The sequence below is a fragment of the Pygocentrus nattereri genome, chromosome 14, assembly GCF_015220715.1.
Source record: "Pygocentrus nattereri isolate fPygNat1 chromosome 14, fPygNat1.pri, whole genome shotgun sequence".
NCBI lineage: Eukaryota > Metazoa > Chordata > Actinopteri > Characiformes > Serrasalmidae > Pygocentrus > Pygocentrus nattereri.
Window position 1 is genome coordinate 30,082,764 of NC_051224.1, and position 24,118 is coordinate 30,106,881.

The 24,118-nt window shown below is 39.7% G+C and overlaps 1 protein-coding gene across 1 annotated transcript; it reads right to left on the reverse strand.

The window, feature by feature from the left end:
* Positions 1-1,523: 1,523 nt before the first annotated feature.
* wdr1 (WD repeat domain 1) lies at positions 1,524-24,118 on the reverse strand. The gene is made up of 15 exons (XM_017705401.2): positions 23,961-24,118; positions 22,242-22,363; positions 19,742-19,832; positions 18,325-18,472; positions 16,804-16,984; positions 12,215-12,292; positions 12,008-12,088; positions 10,694-10,927; positions 8,960-9,047; positions 8,063-8,219; positions 6,301-6,388; positions 5,644-5,754; positions 5,338-5,511; positions 4,845-4,989; positions 1,524-3,203 (listed from the first exon to the last, which is right to left on the reverse strand). The coding sequence occupies exons 1-15, from the start codon at positions 23,974-23,976 to the stop codon at positions 3,097-3,099; spliced, it is 1,821 nt and encodes a 606-aa protein (XP_017560890.1). The 5' UTR covers positions 23,977-24,118; the 3' UTR covers positions 1,524-3,096.

The window sequence follows — 24,118 nt, forward strand, 5'->3', positions numbered from 1 at the left end:
GCGGCCGGGATGAGAATCAGTACCTCTAAATCTGAGACCATGATTCTCAGGTGGAAAAGGGTGGAGAGCCCTCTCTGGGTCGGGGATAAGCTCTTGCCTCAAGTGGAGGAGTTTAAGTATCTGGGGGTCTTGTTCACGAGTGATGGTACAAGGGAGCGGGAGATTGACAGGCGGATTGGTGATCAGCAGTGATGCGGGCTCTTTACCGGTCTGTTGTGGTAAAGAAAGAGCTGAGCCACAAGGCAAAGCTCTTGATTTACCGGTTGATCTACGTTCCCACCCTCACCTATGGTCATGAGCTTTGGGTAATGACCGAAAGAATAAGATCGCGAATACAAGCGGCCAAAATGAGTTTCCTCTGCAGGGTGTCTGGACTCTTGCTTAGAGATAAGGTGAGAAGTTCGGTCATCTGGGAGGGACTCAGAGTAGAGCCGCTGCTTGTTTACGGCGAGAGGAGACAGTTGAGGTGGTTCAGGCATCTGGTTAGGATGCCTCCTGGACGCCTCCCTCGTGAGGTGTCACAGGCAAGTCCACCAGGGAGGAGACCCCAGGGAAGACCCAGGACACGCTGGCGTGACTATATTGCCCAGCTGGCCGGGGAGCACCTTGGAATCCCCCCGGAGAGCTAGTGGAAGTGGCTCGGGAAAGGGAGGTCTGAGCCTCATTGCTTAGGATGCTGCCCCCGCGACCCGAACCCCGAAGATGATGGATGCATGTATGGATGCATGGATGGATGCATGGGCAACAAATGCCTGAATCCGATTACACTTACAATCGGAACGTCAAGGTACGTTCTGCGCATGTGCATCGCGTCACAGCGAGAGGTTTATAACATTCGGGTCTACAGAGGAGACGAAGTTGATATGATGTGAAAGCTTTACTTTTCCAATACTAAAAGACTCGCTGTGCAATAGTGAGTACAAATGCCTCGTTTATCTGTTAGGACCATCAGAAATCGTAAACACAGCATTGCAGTACTGCTGTTGTAACGCTAACATAAAATTGAATTACTGTCGTGGTCTGCAATTGAAAGCACGCTAGCTAGCAGATTGAAGAAAAGTATTGGTCCACCTAGTAGTTAAGTGATATTTGAAAACCAAAATATGCCTAAATATGTAACATAGTTGTTAAACAACCTTTAGGAAAGAAACTCTGCTAAAATGCTAGGCCACTAAGAGTTTATGCTAAACTGAACAAATTCACATAAAATGGGCATAGGGAAAAAATGTATTTATAGTGTACATACATGTAGCAAAGTGTAGAAGAACCAGTTTTTGCCTGCAGAATTGTTTTATTAATGTAGCTACACAACTAATAAAGATGTTTCTTCAATGGTTCTTTTCCCAAGGTCAAAAATATGTAAATACATCACAAGTTTAAGAGATTTCAAAAAATATTTGTAAATATTTCCTTTGCACATGGAAATCTTTTCAATTACCGAGTCATTTATGAATAAAGCTTTGAAGAAAAAAAAAAAAATCAGCATTACTAATCTGGAAAAACAGCATGAAACAACAAAAGCATAAAAAGTGTTTGTTTTTATTTCCATTATTAATTCATATTATTATGAATCACATCCACTCCAATGGAAAAAAAGTGGAGGCATCCAAAACAACAAAACCAAACACAATGAAACTGAGTGAGACCTCGTAGACAAAAGGACAAAAAAAAACCAAAAAAAAAAAAACATCAGACACAATACAGTATCTTTTTTTGAAACTTTTCATGATCAGGTTTCTGATTTATATATTATTGACCCCCCACCCCACCCCCAACTCCCCACACAGGCACACTCCCTCTCATCAGAGCTGGACTGCGAAAGACACAAATATGTTCCATCATACAAAAATAGAAGAAGAGGGCAAAAGCAAAGTCTCCACCCAGTAAAGACCTTTTTAAAAAGAGAATGCTTACTGGCTGACTGGACAGTCCTAGAAATATCTAGAAGTTGCTCAGCAGATATTTACAGCTCAGTTCCATATTTTAGAAAGGTTATGCCATGTTGAGCTCTAGGCTTATATCTGTGTATGAGTACTACTGACACAACAGCAGTCAATTTTACAATGGCATCTATGAAGCATAATGAGTGCATCTCATTAATGCCAAAAAAACTGACCCTACATCAGCATTCTGAATCTTTAATTGAGTGGAGATCGGGCTGGCGCCTCTGGAATGTCATGCTTTTTAATTGTGTTTAAGGTGAGAAAGCTCTCAGAAGCCAAGTGCTTTAAAGAAATAGCCCTGCATCTTTCAGCCTAAGCGTCCTCTGCTGCATCTGTACTCTACAATCGATTATCATAGACTATGCTTTCACTATATTCCGCTATACTTACAAAAGAAGAGGGGAAAAGGTAACTTGAAACTTAATTCCTCGAAGTCATTGAGCAGTTGCTAATTCTGACAGTACAGTCATGTGAAACACGGAATTCTTCAGTTTTCCAATGAAAGATGTGAATTATTAATTCTTTCAAAAACAGATCGAAGGCAGCAATTTGTGGACAAAGTTTTCATAAGCTCCTGCATGATTCCTTATGGATACCAGAAAACCTTATGGAAAGTTGAAGTAACCGGAACTTTGTGTTAATGTAGCATTCAGAAGTTGGATAGAACTTCATAGAAGCAGCTTTGGTAAAATATTATCTCATGTCTGTCTCATTAAATAGTCACACATTTGAAACATTCAGCAACTACCTAGCGGCTTCTATTGTAAGGAAAGTTTGATTTGAGAAGTTTTCAGTTCTTTTCCAAGTATAAAGTGAGTTAAAACTGTTGTCCATGGTATTCAATCGTATGGTAAAGATGTATTAGATGGCAGTTAAGATGAAAAACATCTCTTTAAAATACATTTTCATTTTTTTGTAAGCAGACGGTTAACCGAATAAAAAGCAGAGCGGATAAACACACAGCTAAGAGGTTTCAACTGAGAAGCTTCCAGGACAAAACTTGCTACTTACAGACCAACTGAAATAAAGAAAAAAAGAAGGAGAAAAAAAAAACCCAGACAGAAGGAGAAAGCAAGAGAGAGTTATTGTCTACAGTAGTCCCTATCCCTGGTGATCCCATGAGAGTGTTTGAAGTGTGGGTGCGCTTGTGTGCTTAGATTTTCAATGTCCATTGTTTCACACATGAGTCATGAGATGTCGTGACGAGTGTGTGTTCGTCCCGCCAGGCCAAGCCACTGACGTGGTGCAATCGGTGAGCATCTGCAAGAAAGAACAAATTTACTCACATATGTACACCATGATAGAACAGAAGTCATATCAGCCCTAGACTTCCTGTAGCGTGCAATCTCTCAGAATTACCACATGGATCTCATGAACATTTTATACCAGTTTTTAAAATGAAACAATGGAACAGGGATGTGCACAGGTACACGAGTACTCCGTTAACTGTTCAAGGTGCCCGTATTCACAAATAGTGAAATCACTATTTGGGTATTTGTTACGTTTCACCGACATTCAATTCAACTCTGTTACTTATTCAACATGAAAACCTACTTAGCATTGGTTTTTGTATAATAAAACCTATTTTCATGTGTGTTCTTCCATGTGCTGCTATATAACCAGAGTATTTTTTAAAAGTACAAAACATGGAGCAAAACATGACAATGGTCATGTCACCCCCTAAGAATTCCAGTACAGTATCACAGTCTGTCAGAATGATTGCATGCATAATACGAACATTTCAGTGCATTTTTATGATTTAACAATCTAGGCAGTTTTGCTTCCTAGACTGGCCGTAGCTTATTAATGTCAGAATGACTGTGTGGATCATTTGAAGATTTTAAAGTCATATTGCCACCTACATCAAGTACTCTAACCTGTCACAACGACAGCATGCACCATATGAAAATTACAGAGCAGTGTTTCTTAATTGTGCTCTTGGAGACCCACAACACTCCACAATTTCAACTACTCCCCGTCTCAACACACCTGATCTATAATCATTAAACCATAACATCAGCTGGTGATGAGCAGAATACAAGCTACAACTGAAGATATGCTAGGCTGCTAATTAATACTACAATAAAATGACTTCCTTTTTAGTATGTGCATTATATGACATTGTGTTTAGATTTTTTGGGTTACTTTATTAACATGACCATTTTATAGCATGTTTAATATTTACTTCTGATTTGGTTTCATTGATCTGCTCCCTCTTGGCTTGGAATGCACTATTTCTGTTAACATCGGTTTAAAACACGATGCAGAATAACACAGTGCAAGTGCATTTTGTACAAAGTTTAGACGGCATGTCACTCGAATCAAGCAGCAGAAAACAAAGTTGAACGACCCTAAAGCAGTTCCAGACATATTTAGACCACTTGGTTACCTTCTGAAAACACACCATACAGCTGCCAATTATTTAATAATGTTTGTTTCTACACATCTGTTCAGCAATAGATCAGAACTGTATTGGGCTTGGCTGATACTCAATCTGTTCAAATATGCCTGGACTTTTTATGACCCTTTTTAAAATTTTCAAATCTGTTTTAAGACTTTTCTAGAATCTACAGGAACCCTTTCACATGCTTTAGCAGAGTTCATGACTCAAAAGCATTTTCAAATAATTTGTATTAATATTCTTGCGCAACTCATTTTCAAAATCACAGTCAACTATATGATCACTTTCATTGTTCCGTTATCAACAGACAAACCCTAACCTCAACCTCTTCTCAGATATATTTTGTGAAAGATTTTAAATGGCATTTGTAGATTATCCATAGAGGACTATCCATAGACCAGATACAGTTTTCAAATGTTTGACCAGGAAATCGCATAGAAGCATCTTGGAATAAAACTTCCTGTGGAGTGCCCGTGCGCATGTGTGTTTGAACCCTGTACCTGGGATTTTGATCCTCTTGTCTGGGTCATTGAGAGTCCAAACATAGACCATCATGTCCATCCCTCCAGAAGCAAAATGTTCATTATCAGGAGACCAGGCCATACACACAACCTTGGCATGATGACCGTAGAAATCATTCTTAACCTACACACAAACACAGCATATTTAAACATGAACATTTACTAATAAAATACACAAATGTATCTACAACATCAGGAACAAAGTCTCATATTTAAATAAGTGACTATAAGGAAATAAATTTATATTTGCATCATATTATTTCGCTTTTTTTTTTTTTATTTGTATTTTATTTGTAGAATTCAAGCCAAGATGCACTGAAGTTGTTCTGGTGGTTCATGGTGCCTGAAAACCTCACTAAGACACTCATTTGGGCTTTCCTTTAACCCGTCACATATCTGTATCCACAAATACATAAATACTCGCTTTACATATGTTTTATAGCAATTGAAGCATTTAGGTAGAAAGCCATACCTGGTAACCATCAGCTACAGTGAACACAGTGATGACTTTCTTCTCGTCGCAAACAGCAAGGAAGGCTCCGTCTCGGGAGAACTCCATATCAGTCACTGGCCCCTTGACCTCCAAAACTTTCCCATCATCCTTCAGGGTGTTCCCCTGGACTGAATACAGATGTACCTTTCCGTCCTGCGTGCACACACACACACATATACTGTAAACATTCTGGGTGCTAGTGGCCCTAGTGCTGCATGTGAACAGCATGTGAGAGTGTGGATTAGTTAAATATATTTCTTAAAACAGCACTGACTGGTAACTTACAGCTCCGCCCACAGCCACAGTTACACCTCCTGGGTGCACAGCGCCTGCCTCCGGTTCATAGCCCAGGTTTTCTAGAGTGAAAACTTTTCTCTTATCCTTCAGCAACACCACCTGAAAAGATTTGCAAATTGTTTTTGACCTATATTGAATTGATAACAGTAGGAACAAAGACAATTTTTATAGATTATATATAAAACAACAATAAATATGCAAGGTTTCAAATAACTATCTTTGTTGTTTTTGTGACATGTCCAGGGTGTATCCTGCTCTCCACCTGATGACAGCTGGGATAGGGTCCAGCACCCCCCCGACCCGAGGGAGAAGCGGCTTAGAAGAGAGATGTATGTATGTATGTATGTATGTATGTATGTATGTATGTATGTATGTATGTATTTGTTTGTTGTTTTAGTCTTTTTTGGTATATAAATACTTTCCAGGATCCCTGTTGTCATATATGCGCCCTTTACTCACAACGATTTCTCCAGATCCTTTTTTAATAGTATTATGAATTGTAGACAGTGAAATCCCTACATTCTTTGCCATTGTGAGTTAAGAAACTTTGTTTTTAAATAATTCAGACTATTCACAGTGACCAATGAGGTCTTCTCTACACTACTAAATGCCCATTCCCAATACATGTGTGTATGTGCATGTTACCTGTCCAATACACACAGCTACAGCCAGGCCCCCTGGCCCCACTGACACAGTCTTTGGCTGAACATCCATCTTCACCAGGTCAGATGCACTGACACAGACAACAAACACACGCTATTACTATTATTACTTAAATAAATAAATACACACACACACACACACACACACACACACACACACACACACTGCTCAAAAAAATAAAGGGAACACTTAAATAACATACTATATCTCCAAGTAAATCAAACCTCTGTGAAATCAAACTGTCCACTTAGGAAGCAACACTGATTGACAATCAATTTCACATGCTGTTGTGCAAATGGAAAACAACAGGTGGAAATTATTGGCAATTAGCAAGACACACTCAATAAAGGAGTGGTTCTGCAGGTGGGGACCACAGACCACTTCTCAGTACCTATGCTTTCTGGCTGATGTTTTGGTCACTTTTGAATGTTGGTGGCGCTTTCACACTCGTGGTAGCATGAGACAGACTCTAAACCCACACAAGTGGCTCAGGTAGTGCAACTCATCCAAGATGGCACATCAATGCGAGCTGTGGCAAGACGGTTTGCTGTGTCTGTCAGCGTAGTGTCCAGAGGCTGGAGGCGCTACCAGAAGACAGGTCAGTACACCAGGAGACGTGGAGGAGGCCGTAGGAGGGCAACAACCAAGCAGCAGGACCGCAACCTCCGCCTTTGTGCAAGGAGGAACAGGAGGAGCACTGCCAGAGCCCAGCAAAATGACCTCCAGCAGGCCACAAATGTGCATGTGTCTGCACAAACGGTTAGAAACCGACTCCATGAGGATGGTATGAGGGCCCGACGTCCACAGATGGGGGTTGTGCTCACAGCCCAACACCATGCAGGACGCTTGGCATTTGCCAGAGAACATCAGGATTGGCAAATTCGCCACTGGCGCCCTGTGCTCTTCACAGATGAAAGCAGGTTCACACTGAGCACGTGACAGATGTGACAGAGTCTGGAGACGCCATGGAGAGCGATCTGCTGCCTGCAACATCCTTCAGCATGATCGGTTTGGCAGTGGGTCAGTAATGGTGTGGGGTGGCATTTCTGTGCTCGCCAGAGGTAGCCTGACTGCCATTAGGTACCGAGATGAGATCCTCAGACCCCTTGTGAGACCACATGCTGGTGCAGTTGGCCCTGGGTTTGTCCTAATGCAGGACAATGCTAGACCTCATGTGGCTGGAGTGTGTCAGCAGTTCCTGCAAGATGAAGGCATTGAAGCTATGGACTGGCCCGCCCGTTTCCCAGACCTGAATTCGATTGAGCACATCTGGGACATCATGTCTCGCTCCATCCACCAACGCCACGTTACATCACAGACTGTCCAGGAGTTGGCGGATGCTTTAGTCCAGGTCTGGGAGGAGATCCCTCAGGAGACCATCCGCCACCTCATCAGGAGCACGCCCAGGCGTTGTAGGGAGGTCATACAGGCACGTGGAGGCCACACACACAATACTGAGGCTCATTTTGACTTGTTTTAAGGACATTACATCAAAGTTGGATCAGTAAGTCACAAAGTATTCAATGAGAATATTTCATTCATTCAGATCTAGGATGTTTTACTTGAGTGTTCCCTTTATTTTTTTGAGCAGTGTAATTATATATATATATATATATATATATATATATATATATATATATATATATATATATATATATATATATATATATATATATATATATATAAAATGTATTAATGAGTATGTACTGTATGCATTACACACACACAGTAATGTATGTGTTACCTGTATTCTTTCTTGCCGAGATCAGTGTAGCGGACGGTATCATCCATGCTGCAAGTGACTAGGTTGTTTGACTCGTCCACAGCCATCCTGGCCACCATGTTAGAGTGACCCTTTCCTGCTATCCCCTCATTTTCACCAGTCTCAGCATCCCAGTAATGTACTTAGAAGTCAAGGCTCAATTCATATACCAGTTATGAACGTGATAACATATACATGCAGTTTAATATGTGACAAAATGTATCACAACAATCATGCCTACAGCCATTTAGCACATCACTCCAGGTAACAGGTGATATAACTGAACATAGCCAATGACTGACAAGTAACCTAATGGTGACGTGCAAAATGTTCATTTTGGAAAACCGAGAGAAATGCAGGCCAGCCAGAATGGTTATCTGTGCCTCACCTAAATCCAAATGTAGAATAAAAGTTAAATAACCTTAAGGTTACTCTGTTGTTGCTACTGTTGTTAATATTAATGTTAACCCTAGATTTGCAGAAGAAATCACGTTACCACACGGTTAATTTGGTATTAAAAGACATGGAATTTTGAGACACTTAAGTAAGTACTAAAGTAATGTGGTCAGTAACATTAACTAAGTAACAATAAATTACTTTCTAACCCATCAGCCCACTTTCAGGAATTTAAACCAATTTTGAGGCCGAAAGAGCTTCAATATACACTTTTAACAATAATTCAGAAGAGAAAACCAATGTACCCTTATTTAGGCAAAATCTGCTGCTCTTACAGAAGAAGAAACTTTGTGTCCAAGTTAAACATACCCAAAGTATTAAAGCACTCAACTAAAAAGTCAAAAGCATGGAAAAGGCAAGGTGTCCCCAGGGTTTTGACAGGCAGTGTAAATGTAAACCAGCGCGTCACATTTGAGAGGATATTGATGTGTCCGTCTTGGCTGCCGGAGTAAATGAAGGGCCGTCCGTCCTCTTTATGGACTGTCAGACACTGGATGGCCTTGCTGTGGCCCTGAGAGAAGACAAAGAGGGTTATTTAAAAAAAAAAAAAAAAAAAAAAGATAATAAAATTAAATCAGATAAAATAATTTTTGCTCCTCTGATTGATTGTTGCTTTATTTGCAAGTGCTGTGCATTCCCAATTTGCTATTTGGTTTTCCTATACAATTAGTTGTAATCAGTATAATTAGACAAAATAAACCAAAAAAAAGTTTCTGCTATTCAATTTGTGATTATTCTACAAAACAGTAGTTTCTGTTGAAAATATTAAGGTACTTCCCACCCACACCCAACAAATATAAATGGGGGAAAAAATATATATATATAGTTTTTGCCTACTCAAATCAACAAAGGACCCAGTAAGAAATTCAACACCGACTGACACTGGGCATAACAAGTTTCAATGAAATTGAAAAGATCTTCAAATGCAATGATTTATCTCTATAAACAAAGAACTGAACTGTCCAGGCTGTGGTCTTTTCTGCAGTTCTTTATGGATGTGAAGGCTATACAATAAAGAAGTGAGACTGGAAACAAATAAATGCCTTTGAACTTGTGTTGGCGAAAACTTAAGAGTACACTGAACGGCAAAGAAAACAAACAGATCCTAAAGCAAAATCAAGCCTCAACTTTTCACTCAAAGCCCAGATAACCAGTAAGCGAGAAAGAAAATGACCAGTTACAAGATGGATGGCTACAATCAGAGGAATCATGAACCAGCTGTTCAGAAGTCTGGGGACCCAAACAGAAGACAGAACATTCCGGAGAAACACTATCCATATCGTCGCTAAGAGTTGGAATTGACTTGACGGCACATGGCCACATCATTTACATCAACAGTTGAGTTAACTAGCAGTGATTTCAAGATCCAGGATCGGACACTGGATTAAAAGATCCAGATTTAAAGGCCTTATTATGCAGAGAAACAGACGGACTACAGTTTGTAATCGTAGAACTACAGAGTGAAACTATACGGTAAGTAAAGTTGATAAAACTGAGAAAAAGTGCAGATACAAGGAAGCATAATTAATAATATGGATGGTCTATGTAGATAAAACCAATGATTGTTGATGCTGGCCAATATTACTGATCAACCATACCCTAAATAACCCTAACAATGCCACTATGACATTCTTGCTCCTCGTAAGTTAACAATTGATATTCAATATGTTTTTTGGCCTTTGCTACTTGCTTAGCTTGTAGGTAATATTACAGGTCTCACAAAATCAAACATGCACAGATACTGCGACACTTAACTTTCTGGGAACTGTCCCATTTTTTACCCACTTTGGTTCTACCAGTGATAAAAGTAATAAACTATTAAAATACAACCCAATAGTGGCCAAATTAATTGGCTGATATTGTACTGGTTGTACTGTTGAATCAATACCGCATTCACACTGACGGTAAAACATTCATTCTGCCAGCATACATGATAACTTTAGAATTAGCTACTCAGCTAACAAAAACAAATATTACTCATGCTGCTCTCTAAACATGCCAGAGGACCAATTTAGGTATTCAGAATTGTTTTTTCATGAGAAAAAAACAAAACAAAACAAAAAAAAAGTTTTTATTTCCAAAGAAAAAGATGCAAGCCTGAGACACCAAACATCTCTTAGATGTTGGACTACACTCACAGAAAAGCGCTATTCTCACCTTGATGACCCGGAGAGGCCGGTTCGGGTTGTTCTTGTCTAGGTAGTTGATATACCCAGACAGCGAAATGCTCAGGAGGTGATTCTTCTGCCACAGACAGCCCAGCTGCTGGTCCAGCACATCTGATCCCAGGTTAAAGGTTGTTACTGCAGTACCGGTGGCCACATCCCACAATTTCACTGTCTTGTCACCAGACGCTGACATGAGCTGGGTGCTGTCAGGACTCCAGCACACCTACAGAACAACAAAGAGCAAAAATCATCATCATCGATGTAATGATGCATATTTTCAGATTCACTAGGAGTTCAAGATTGAATTTTCAATCATTTGTGTTAAAAAGTCTTGATTCTAAATACCTCTGTTTTGTCTCAGATGAAAGTCATTAAGCAGAACTTGTTCAGTGAAAGCAGCACCACACTAACAAATTAATCTCCCCAAAAATCTCAATTCCTGATAGGTCTCTCACAACATTTTAGCTGAGGAGTAATTGCAATTAAAATAATTATGGGCAACTAAAATACATGACTAAAGTGGCTAAATTGGCTAACTTGCCATCTTGCTTCCTAGTCAATAGTTAGAAATCTGGGAAATCTTTGTCCACACCCATAAATTCCAAATTCTCACTTCAAGGACACAACAAATATGGTGGGGGACTGTGCAGAAACAATGGCAAACTTATGCCCCCCCCCCCTCCCTCCCCCCTCCCTCCCATGTGACTGGGGGTCCTCCAACTTTTGCATTCAACTGCATGAACTCCTTGGTCAGAACATGCAGCAAGTGCAGGTCTTTATATACTACATGTCAGTGATGAAAATGGGATTTTACATTCTGATGAAGCTTATGTAGTCCACTGATACAGCTACAATAAAGTGCATTGCTTTTAAATTTCTTTAGGGTCAAATTTAATTTAAGCTTCTAATTTTTAAAAAAGTTTCTAATTTTTTTCATTTAAATTTAATCAGCTAAAACAAATGAATTTCATTGAAATTATCTACTTTGACTGCTTTACAGCCCCAGCAATTACACAATCCAGGCTGATGTGATGTGCTATGCAAAACAAGACTTTTTATATGATATACACTGACTCAGCAGATCTAAATCTGACACACACTTCCAGCTAGCTCATGTAAAGAGGAAGTTATCATTTCCACCTCACCCATGCTATTTAGTGCAGCAGACCAACACTTCCCTGCCCCCGCCAACTAAACAGCTCAAAGTCAACCAAACTGAAACATACTTTCTCTGTAATAAATGACTCCTTCTACATCAAAACCACAAACCATTTAAGGAAACAAAAGAGCTTAAAATACATACAGCATAAACTCCGCCATCATGGGCCTTAGCTCCGCCCAGCGTGCCCATCTTCTCTGCAGTCTTCCCATCATACAGGAAAATCTGGAATGAGAGAGGGGGAAAAAAAAAAAAAAAAAAATGATGAGAAAGGAGATAAATAAAGAGAGCCAAGTGCATAGAGTCAAAATTGTTTTTTGAGTGAGCACAGAGTATAAAGAGAAACTTTACCTGGCCATCGGCCCCTGCGGATGCGTAGCGGCTTCCGTCCGGTGAGAAACGCACACAATTGACGAACCGGCTGTGATCCTAGAGTGAGGAGTCACATTTGCATTATATATATATATATATATATATATATATATATATATATATATATATATATATATATATATATATATATATATATATATATATATAGCAACATAACTCCTCCTGTTCAATCTAATGAGCAGAGAAAGTGAACACAATGGCAGAACACAATCCCAACCTTCAGCAATCCAAATATGAACTGCAACCAAACGCAGTCTCACCTTCAGCCTGCTACTGACTCATCAACTAGACCTTTGTACTGAGAGCAAACAGGTAAAGACAAACATGCAGGTGTGGTTCTTCCACATCACAGTTAAACTTCCAAAATAAAACTATATAAAACTAATTAAGTGTGCAATTACACTAACAATATTTAGCAAATGGTGGTTGGGATAGTGTAGTGGGTAACACCTCTGCCTTCTACACTGTAGACTGGGGTTCAATCCCCAAGTGTGCAATCACAGCAGAGGTGATGGGATCCAAAAACAGTTGTTAACAAGAAACCATTAAGAGAGAACAGAATAAACACTGCCAATGACAATCACTGTCAACAGCTACTAAAACAACACCACCGCCTCCGCTCGGTCTGCTCTACATTCCACAACTTGTACTTCCCTTCTGCTGAGGCATTTGCATCTCACAATTAAGCTAATGTTCCACATTTCTGCATCTGGACTGTTTATTGTTGTGATAAGACAAATTAAATGACAAGTTTATGCATGTATATTACATAAATCAAAGCACCAACCAGAAACTGTGGTCAGACTGGCACCACTGCTGAGACTGAAAGGTGCAGTTATAGAAACAATTTGCACTGTAGAAACAATTTGCAGTGAATAAATATTTAATCAGCATTTGCTTTACAGATCTCCTGTTACATATATCGGTGCTGTAGGAACAAAACCTTGTATCTCTATTTTTCAGTTTTTGACATGTGAAAATGCCTGTTGCCCTTTACATTGTGTGTAAATTCATGATGAATGGACTAAAAGAAATGGCCCAGAATTACGAGGAAAAAAAACATAGTTCCATTGACTTACATATTAAGTAAAGTAAGCTTTTTCCTTCTTTTGTAAAGTTACCATTTTGGACATACAAGGTTTTGTTCCCACAACAGCGATTTGCATTATTTACAGTGGGGTCCAAATGTTTGACACTATTAATGAAAATGCTTGTACTTTGAATTATTTTCCATTGAACACAAAACATTATCAACATAACAATAACAAACTACAATCTTTGAAATATTTAAATGAATTCCATAATTTCTTAGTATTTGCCATGACATGTCCTTCTTTTGCTTTAATGAACACATGCACTGAAGCTGGATCCAAGTTTGTGCACTGGAACAGCAGTGCTACTGGAGTTTTTGCACCTCAATGTCACTGCTGGACTGAGAATTGTCTACTGATCAGAACATCCAGCCAACAAGGTCTGGTGGGCAGGGTCCTGTGACCACTGATGAGGCACTAGAGAATGCCCAACACAAACTGTGCAGCAACAGATGAGCCATTATTTCTGACTTTATATCTACAAGGTGGACCAACAAGGTAGGAGCGTCTAATAAAGTGGACAGTGAGTGGACATGTTTAAAACTCCAGCACCACTACTGTGTCTGATACACTCCTACCACACCGCCACCACCACGTCAGTGTCACTGCAGTGCTGTGAATGATCCACCACCGAAAATAACACCTGCTCCATGGTGGTCCTGTGAGGTCCTAACTACAGGTAAAACAGGGTAAAAGGGAGCTAACAAAGTATAGAGAGAAACAGATGGACTACAGTCTGTAATTGTAGACCTACAAAGGGCTCCTATGACACGTGGAGCAATAAAATGGACAATGAGTGTAGAAACAAGGTGAATATGGCTGATCGGTCAATATTACTGGCCCTTTTTCACACTTGCTGTGCTGACTGACTTGACTTCGATTGCATGGCTTACCATCAAGCTCCCTTGAGTTGAGTGTGCAAACGTGAATAGCTAGTGAGCTTGCATGGTGCTGCCAAAGTTAAATATGTTCAGGCTTGTAGCACATTCCATTCTTGCTACTCATCGCTGGGAAATTTTCCCCCAAATGTAAGAAATTTAAGATGGCTCAGTAATGTACACAGCTCTCTAAATAGCACAAAATGACCAGATGCCAAAGCCTGTGTGGCAGCCATTTAGAATTAGCCAATATCTGAGCCTGCATTTTAGAGAAAGTGTTAATTCAAGACCAAAAGTTTTTTGAGATATAGAAAATTGATTCCACACCTGCAGCCTTATACATGATCCTCATTACACTCTTATGATTGTGCCCTAATTTTCAAAGTAGGTCAGATTTTAAAGAATCTCATTTTTCAGCTTGCTCAAGGTTACAATAAATGAAGCAGTATGATACATTAATAAAATCAGATAGCAAAGATAAATTAGATAAATGAAATGCATGAAATACTATCCGTCCATAGAGACACAGCATTTAGCAGGTGAGCTAGTGAGCTGCCTAATAAGACCAGGCTGTTTTAAAAGGTTTTCAGTTATAGTTTAGATATTCCCTGCAGCACTACCATCTTTTAGCATCTCCAATACCAACTAAAGACAGGCACTTCTAAATATACAAAATGGTCCCCTGAAGGCACTGATTACAGTTGTAATTTTTGATACTGAAAATATACTATTTTTGATAAAATGATTATGCTGCTCTGCTCTGCAATCCAGTGTTAAGAATCCAGGCTTGAACTCTGGACATTGCTACTCCACTACCTAAAAAGGAATGGAAGTCTAGCCATTCACTTGTGGCATCAAAGTAAAGGCTGCACCTCAAACAAGGGAGATTATGCTAGTGCTGGTATATGAAGACTTCTTTCAGTGCTCACTTACGCTTACTTGTAAGTCGAGATGACCTATGCCACATGTTTAAATCTTGTTATATATTGTTACAATACACATTGTGTTAAATTATAAACTTTAGTGCTATGTCCCACCACTCATAGCCAATTCTGTTTTTTTTCCCCCCAATGATTTTGTGCTGTGCATGAAAAATCATGAGTGGCCGAAGGCCTCAAAAGATTAAATCAGTTCAAATTCCTAGAAATGAAGGTCACATTCAAAACAGGACAGCCTTCAGTTACGTGACGACCAAGAAATGTGGCCTGCTTATGTCTAGCCATTCACTGATGGCTCATTAACACTGAGCTAGATGGCAGGGGTGGACATTTGAATAGACAAATGAATTTGGACACATTAACCTTCATCTGTACTCACCGGCGTCATAAACAAGCTCTCTGAAGTTGGCTTTTTTCTTATAACTGTATGCCATACATGGAGATTAAAATAACTTTTTCAAAAACTTTTTCAAATAACTTGGCTACATGTTTAATTATTAGTCCATCTACAGTTACTAAGAGTGTAATGATTGACAACATTCAGAATTTGACATTGGTGGCTAAAATCTGGAGTAAAGAGTGGCAAAAATGTGTCCTAACTTAGCAGGATAATATTTCCATTTTCCATTTATTAAAGCATTCGATAATATTAAAGTGCAATATTTGAAACAAAAGCTGTGCTTTAGTGTCTCAATCTAGCAACAAGCTAACATCAGTGACAGCAGTGTTACTCACTACACCATGCCATCTGTAAGCTAACAGGCAATTTTGTGTGTGCGCTCAAAAGTAACGGCAATGAAACCATCACTTTTCTGGTCTTTAGTAGAGTAAGTAGCAGGCAACACCTCTGCCCTCCAACCCGCAGGCTAAGTTTTCATTTCCTGCCCAGGCAAGCCCATCATGCTGTACCATTAAGCATCCCTCAGTAGGCCTGCTAATGCTGCACTAGCTTAGATATCTAACTTCGTTAGATTAGAAGCCATTCTGGATAAGAGTGCCTGTATGTACTCTTGTATGTAAATGTTTTAATACAGGGGTTTTTTTTGGAAAAAATTGTGACTGGCAGCCTAATGTTGGATGAACAAACAGATCCAAGTTGGTTAAACAAATGAACTTTAGTAAGGGTGACTACAAATGCTACTTTTGAGAGTTAGTCAGCTGATGTTGTGAGAAATTATGAGTGCACTGGCAGAAACTGCAGTTTCCTAGTATGCAGATAGGGATTCATGGTTGTCACAGTCACTCGTAACAGAACAAAGAACAGTTAGCCCAGTTAGCCAGTGAGCTATTTTCAGCATTGAAATTAGGGATCATAAAAGCACGAGAATTTGTAAAGTATTGGAGAGTATACAACTGTTGCCATTATATTACTCAGTTTGTTTTTTTAAAATACCAGCTACCCTTTAAACTGCTTATCATTTCATAATGAATTCTATAAAAGCTCCATCGTGTAGAAACAAGGGGTTGTTAAAATAGTAACTATCACATATCAAATCATTAAAAAAATGTGGCAAGATGAAATTTTTGGACATCTATCTTTTGATCATCTAGCACTTCTAGAACTAAAGTTAAACTATGCGAGCTTATAGCTATGGTTCTCTGGGTCACATGCATGTACACACACACACAAATTAACTCACACTCAGGGTGCACTTGAACTTGAAAGGAGGTCCCTCGAGGAAGGTGGTGCAGTTGTCGTCACTGCCAGTAACGAGACGGTACGGCCGTGTCTGTTTGATATCCACGCTGTTAATGATCTTACTGTGGCCCACAATCTCCCCTACTGACGAACCACTGTCCCACAGGAACACAGCACCAAACCTGCAGGGGACATGCATTGACACAGCATATAAGCAAAGATCTGAAGCAAAAAGACAAACAACCTCAGCAGCAAACTATTTAAATACAACATTTTCCTTTATATTTTAAATGTACAGTTTAACTTAAAACAGAAAAATTAACAACAGCATGTGCAGAAGCTTGGAACTTCATTAGGCCTCAATTCACTCTTTAGGACTGTTTAGGCAGGTCAAGAATTATCTTTAGGAATTGTCAGCTCATGACAATTCCAAAGCGTACATTCACTGACCTCAGTCAGAGGTATAATAAATTCTCTGATTCTTTCGGAAAGTTAAGCTAGTCGATGCTTACGAAGGCAAGCAAGAGAAGGCTATAAATAGATATAAAAATTGTTTCCAGGTCACAGTTTGCACTGTGCAAAATGTCATTGAGAAGCTGCAGTTAGAAAGAGTTGCTGAAGTCAATGCAAGTTCTGGAAGACCAAGAAAATGCTTATATAGAAACATCTTGTATGCCAACAAGAAGGCAAAGTAAAAGTCTCAAATGACGGCAAAGGACCTGCAGGCAAGTTAAGCTGATTGGAGTGGAAATGCACCATTCTGCTGTGCAGCACTGCTTACATAAACATGATCTTTATGGAACAGTTTTCACAGCAGCCTTACTTGCAACCATCACAAAGGTCAACAAATGCATTATGCAAAACATCCAGAGAAGGCACAGACAAATGCTGATGAAGTAACAATGGCCATGAAAACACTTTGGCCACAATCGCCAAAAGTGTAAGTGGAGAAAAAAGGGAGCAGCATATGATGAAAAGAACACCTTGCCAAAGGTTAGCATGGGGTTGGATCCATCATGCTTTGGAAATTTGTGGCAGTCAAAGGCACAGGAATCACACAGAGAGATGTTGGAATGGACTCCAGCAAGTTCTGGAAGCAAATGTGAACCTAGTCAGTCAAGAAACTAGGAACATTATCCTATTTTCAGCATCAAACACACCTCACCTCAAGCTATTGGAATGGCCTTCACAGCGCCCCTGACTTAAACATCACTGCAAATCTGCAGGTACATCTTAAGCATGCTGTGTATACAAGACAGCCCAAGAACATGGCAGAACTAGAAGTTTGGCAAGAAAGAGTGGGTGACCATTGTTCCATCTTACAGCTAAAGCAAAATTAGAAAGCCTCCCAACAGAAAGTGTTTCCATGTTGCGATGTCTGCCAAGGAAGTAGTTAATTAGTACTGACTTTATAAAGCTGTAAAACTGCCTAAGAATAAATAAAAAAAAAAAGAATAAATACTGAACAAAATCTGTAATTTGGCCAGTCAGAAAAAACAGATTAAAACAGCAGACTTCTTACTTCTCTCTGCCCTCTCCGACCACAGCAATACGCTTGCTGTCCTCAGTCCAGGCAATGTCCTTTATCTTCCCTCCGAAGGGCTGGTACTCATACTTCAGCAGGTGCTCTTTCTGGGTTGTGTCCCAAATACGGATCTTTCCTGAAACATCTGAGACAAAGAGACATGGCAGTTAGTCTCACGCACACAGCCAATGTAACAGACCCCTACACTACATTCTTAAAAACAGAGGTGCCACAAATTATTCTTTGGACTGACAGAAGAACAACTGTTACATAACGCATAGTAGCTACTACACAATGAATGGTTTCATAAATGTTATATAACAAATTCATAACTGACTTATTGACATGGAGATCAAGGGGTTAAAGAAATTTCAAAAGACAAAATGTTCTACCCCAAATCAAGGTTTTTCCTAGAAATGTACAAGAACCATTTACAGGCCAATCATGACAGGACACAGCACAGCTCACCGCCTGGCTAACTGTGTCTCATAACCTCACTGTAACTAGGCAACGAGAAGAGTTTGGCTAAGGCACCGACTGCCCACACCTCGGGTGAAACCTAGACCATTCCTTTAACTGATCCAAAAAGCAACGGATACATTGCCTGCAAACTTTTAATGCACTGGAAAGAAAAAGCAAAACTGACCCAAGAGAACATATTTAGGCTGCTTCTAGGATCAAACACAGGGTGGTTTCCAGGATACTCCACCACTAAGTTTAACTCATCTGGTTTTCCAACCACAGGCTGGAACACAGCCAGGGTAGAGTTGGTTTTCTGCTGCTTCCTTTTTCCACCATTCCTACTGCACAGGCATCCATTCTGGGTCAGTTACTGGTATCTCCAAGTCACAAAGAAAGAAATTTGTCCAACTTTCAAAAAAGCCCAAGTCCTGACTGAAATCCCATCAGACAGCACTTGTAAACTTGAACAAGAGTTACAGCCTCCCAGTGCACAGCACCAACATCCCTATTAATAACAGACTGGAGAAAACTGGCCCTTGCTCTCTGGCATCTGAGCGAACCTTCAGTCTGAAGGAGAGAAAAAAAAGGCTTCATCCAGTCAACATGCTGTTTAAAAGAGCGGTTGATGTACAGTTTGCACAGCAAGTATGCCAGCTATTGCAATAATTGTCTGCTAATCTACCTGAAGTTTTAATAGTTACAGACCACACTCTTTTAAACTTAATCAATCTTCAGCTGGACTCAACTGTCTATTACGTTAGCTAGCTTGCATACTTGCTATCCAAACTACAGACCAACTAACCATTTCAAATCAAGAAGCCTGTAGGTGCAGCACCCCCACTTCCCATGTCCCTGACCTTGAACACCAAACATATCTTGGCTGATCCCAAACATCTGGGGTGAGAAGGAAATTGTGTAAATTCGATTTTTTAGCTTTTAGAGATATTCTCACCTCCTGAGGCGATGTAAAAACCGCTGGGGGCGTACTTGGCAACAAGGACCTGGTGAGGGTGTTCGGTGTAGACGTCAGCGATGGCGGGATTCTGTACGACAGAGAGGCAAATAACTCCCTCAGATCAACAGCATTCTGCATTCAGTACAACAAGCAATCACAGTGTAAAGTGGAATTCCTGTATTTTTTCACTATTTCTGCGTAATTCAATCATTAAGTGCTGAACAATTATTATATTTATATAAACACTATATTTAAGAGAAAAATAGTACAAACAACATATCAAATGATGAAACATTTTTGAAAAATGCATGCCCATTTTGAATTTGATGCCAGCAACAGAAACCTTTTAGAGGTATTAAACACTTTGGATATCTGATTTCTATGAGCACTGTGAACAAATCTGACTTTCTATAAATGTTGAAAAACACTGTGAATGACTGTTTAAATCTTAATGACGCAATTATGCAAAAAAAAGTGGAATTCTCCTTAAGCACAGCTGCTTCAATCACCAAGACATTAGAATAATAAACAACTGACTAAATGCAGACCCATACATTTTACTTAGTGATTGTCTAATAATGTCTATATTTTTAGCAGCTTGCTGAATGCATGATATACATAAGTGGTACTGAAATGGTAATAGAAGATGCAAAAAGCATTCTGCATTAATTTTACTCAAAATAAACAGGCATTCTGGCCAAAAACTACCAAGTGACCAAGTGTCATGTTATATAATATTCTATTGTCCAGCACTGCATCCCTTAGCCATGGCCTCACAGAATTCACTATTTTGTATTTGCAAACATCACTGTTCTCTCACTGCAGTGCCCAGCATGCAATATGCAAATATGCCATATAACCAGTGGGAATCCCCAACAGAAAAAAGAAATCCTGCCTGCCAGCACAGCCACTGATCCAGAGGCTATACAGACATTATATTAGGATTTCTTCTGCATTAGCCAGCTAGCAGAAAAAAAAACAAACAAGCACTTTTGGTTTCTCAAAACTTCCTCCCTCCTCCAAGATCAGAAGTGTGCTCTCCTAGTCTTTAAACTGCAAAATCTTACTCTAGAGCCTACGGCAGCACTACTGTAGAAGGCGACTTGTATATAAAAGGTAGCAATGCTTACATTATTCTTTTACATTAGTCTCTTTCCAAATGTTAAAGAAACATAAAATCAAAAACACAAAGCTAATATGACAGCAACAACAGAGTTCATTTAGAATCTGAAATCAGAATAAATAAAGTCAGAGTGACTAAAGTCTCTGCATGTAAACACAAGCAATGACCTTAAAGAGAGAAATAGCGGTAGTGCTTAATAATAAAAGAAGGAAGTCCAGGGCTTCCTTGGGTAAGCCTTAGATAATTCAGCCTGTACAATGTTTTCCGTTCATTACCTACACCGTCGAGCCCACTATAGTCTAATTTGTCCTGCCACAGTTTCTCAATTACACTAAAATATCTTTACACTCTTCATAATAACAAACAGTGCTGTTTTGTCCTATTGCTTCGGCAAAACTTCTCTCACAACCAGTCAGCTCCGCACCCCTCTCCAACTGTATGTGTGCATGCTCACACACACACACACGCACTGAACTGTCAAGACATGGGACATTTTGAGGACACAACATTGTGATTTGAGGTCAGTGATGTTACCTTTACAGCATCCAAACACAATCTTAGCATTATCCATGTAGGACAGCAAATAGATAGCACAAATGTAGACCTTACAATTGATAATTAATGCTAATCTAACTCTAGCTTAGATAGGGAATGTTAACGTCAGAGTGCCTGACTTCCTCACTTTAAAAAGTTTTAGCCTGTTTTGCAGTCAGAAAAAGTTTATATCAATGCAATTAACACACACTGGCACGGTGACAAACATAGAAGATTATGTCATGCACGTGTTCTGACAACATAACTATGTTCAATCTCTGAGATGCAAATTGACTCTTCATATAACGTTAGGCTATTGGTACTGTTAACTAATCAAGTTGAAGTGGCTGTAACGACTCAAGTTGAATTGAGCGGTACTTTTTTAAGCTTAATGTTTGTGCTATGTATACTCTAGTTTTTTTGTTTTGACCATTTGCGAGCTGTTAAACTTCCTTACCATGCATCGTGGCTGTGACCTTTTTGCTGCTCATCACCATTCATACCTATAGAACCACTGTGTTTATGATTCAATTACTAAAGCACAAAACCATTTAGAGCACAAAGTTCTAAAGTTAATGAAGGTAATAAATCTAACATCTTAATTTTGCTGTAAAAGGTGCAACAGATTAATGTATTTAATTTTAAAATATACCCAATGTTCTTCCAGGGGACCATACCCCCAGACCTTCCTCAAAGGCCCAGACAAGGTCCACCCACCACACAGAATCCAGTGGAACAAAACCATGTGGGAAACACTGCTGTAGTGTGAATCTTGACCACATCTTGATTTTAATCTGCTATGCAGAGGTTCAATCAGGTAAAGCTGTGAAGATATCTTACATCAATGTTCCTGATGATGACGCTCTTTCCATTGGTATACAGAAAGTTGTTCCCCTTTGGATCTCCACCCAGCACTTTGGCCACACCCCTTTCCATCTGAGGAAGGCTGGCAAACACATGCTCTGCAGGACACCAAACAAAACTATTGATTACAAAGAAGTCATATAACTAAAGCCAATTAAATGCACTATGCACTATGAATGTTTTGGTGATGGTGGGCTACTGCACTAAAATGTCTGCATTTATAACCCCAAAGAAATACATTTTTTATATTTCTCAGCCAGCTACCGATAGTGATTAGTGTATTTGTTGCATGACTACAGTTGTGCATTTCATTTAACAACTCATTACTAAGGTCTCATAACATGGAAAACTTTCAATTTTTCAAAACGTATATATGTCTAAAATGTATAAATATACATCTATACTATATTAACATTTTTATGACGCCACAAAAACCAGTGCATTTACATACACACATATCTCATTCAGTCTAAAGCAATTCATGCTTTCCATTTATGCTGGAGTTATAAAATGTTTCAGCATGGACTGATTTTGAATGCCAATCAATACAGAACTGATTTACATATCAATCTTAAAAGGCACAATAGAAAAAAAAGTTTAATAAAAAAAAAGTTAGAAAATGTTTATGTACAATTTAATTATGGCTGTTTTAGTACACAAACTCACACAAGCATGTGGCCATCAGACAGGATGAACAAAATGCATGATAAATGATTGATATATGCCCATAAATCCCTTAATCCTGACCGACTGCAGTGAAATGAACTGGCTAATCTTACAGTGATGCTAAAAGGCAACTGCACTTGACATTAATGATAACCATGCAGCCCTACTTTCCACCAGTACTGTGCAAAACGACTTTAAAATTAAAATCTAATCACAAATTAATCGAAACATCAGCGCTCATGCAGTAGACTGCAGGCCTCAGGCAGACAGGCTGGGCTAGCAGGCTAAGCTAACAGCATTTAGGGTTGGATATAGTGTCGATATCCCGACACAAATGGGTCATTCATTCTAGCTCATTCATTCCGGCTGCATTTGTGAATCAAAGCCCAAATCACACACACAGGCGAGAGGCACCTGGTTTGCCAGGTTTGCTCTGCATTGATAATAAAGGTCTCTGTTGGAAAGCAGCCTGTCTGCCTGTCAAAACGAGCCAGTATTTCCGCATATAACCTAGATGCAGCACTACAAAGCACCACACACACACACACACATAGTTACCATAACCATGTTTGTGTTTTAGACATTAACGTACATGTATCAATGACGTACTGTGCAATGGACTTTACCGGAGATTTAAATTAATGCTGTCAAAGAAGGCACAAGAAGAGAGCAATAGTAAGCTCGCTTTTTATTCGAACTTGCCGTTCCACCTTAAATGGTGCAGCACTTACATACCAGCGTCTGTGGGTGCCTGAATCAGACAACTGTACCATTTAAGGTGGAGCGGATTTCGAATAAGAAGCTGGCGAATAGCAAGCCAACTTTAGCGCTATAGGCAATAATAAGACGTATAATCTAGCCAAATAATAATAACTGCAACGTTATAATTAAGATTCTGATCCAGCATATCTGGACTTGCTCCTGGCTGTAATGAGCCGATCCCGGTTTGCATTAGCCCCTTCGCTGTAGCCCCGGTATCTCCATTCAAACCCCCCAAAACAAAAGCTCCGGAGCTCCGGCTGCACTTACTCAGCTCGTACGACATGACGGCGCTGATCCACCGAACCGGACTGAACGGGGGGGCAAAAAACACACACACCAACACAAAACGCTACTCAAGCCGGGTCCCGATGAAGCTGCGTGTATATTTGAGTGTTTCTCGCGGAAGTGTACTCGCCCCTCCGCCC

Excerpts from the sequence above, each read along its gene's own strand:
- wdr1 (XM_017705401.2), bottom strand. Across the intron at positions 16,985-18,324 it reads GTCGGAGAGGGCAGAGAGAA|GTTTGGTGCTGTGTTCCTGT; the intron begins GTAAGAAGTCTG and ends TGTCCCCTGCAG. Across the intron at positions 5,755-6,300 it reads TAGCTGTGTGTATTGGACAG|GTGGTGTTGCTGAAGGATAA; the intron begins GTAACATGCACA and ends AAATCTTTTCAG.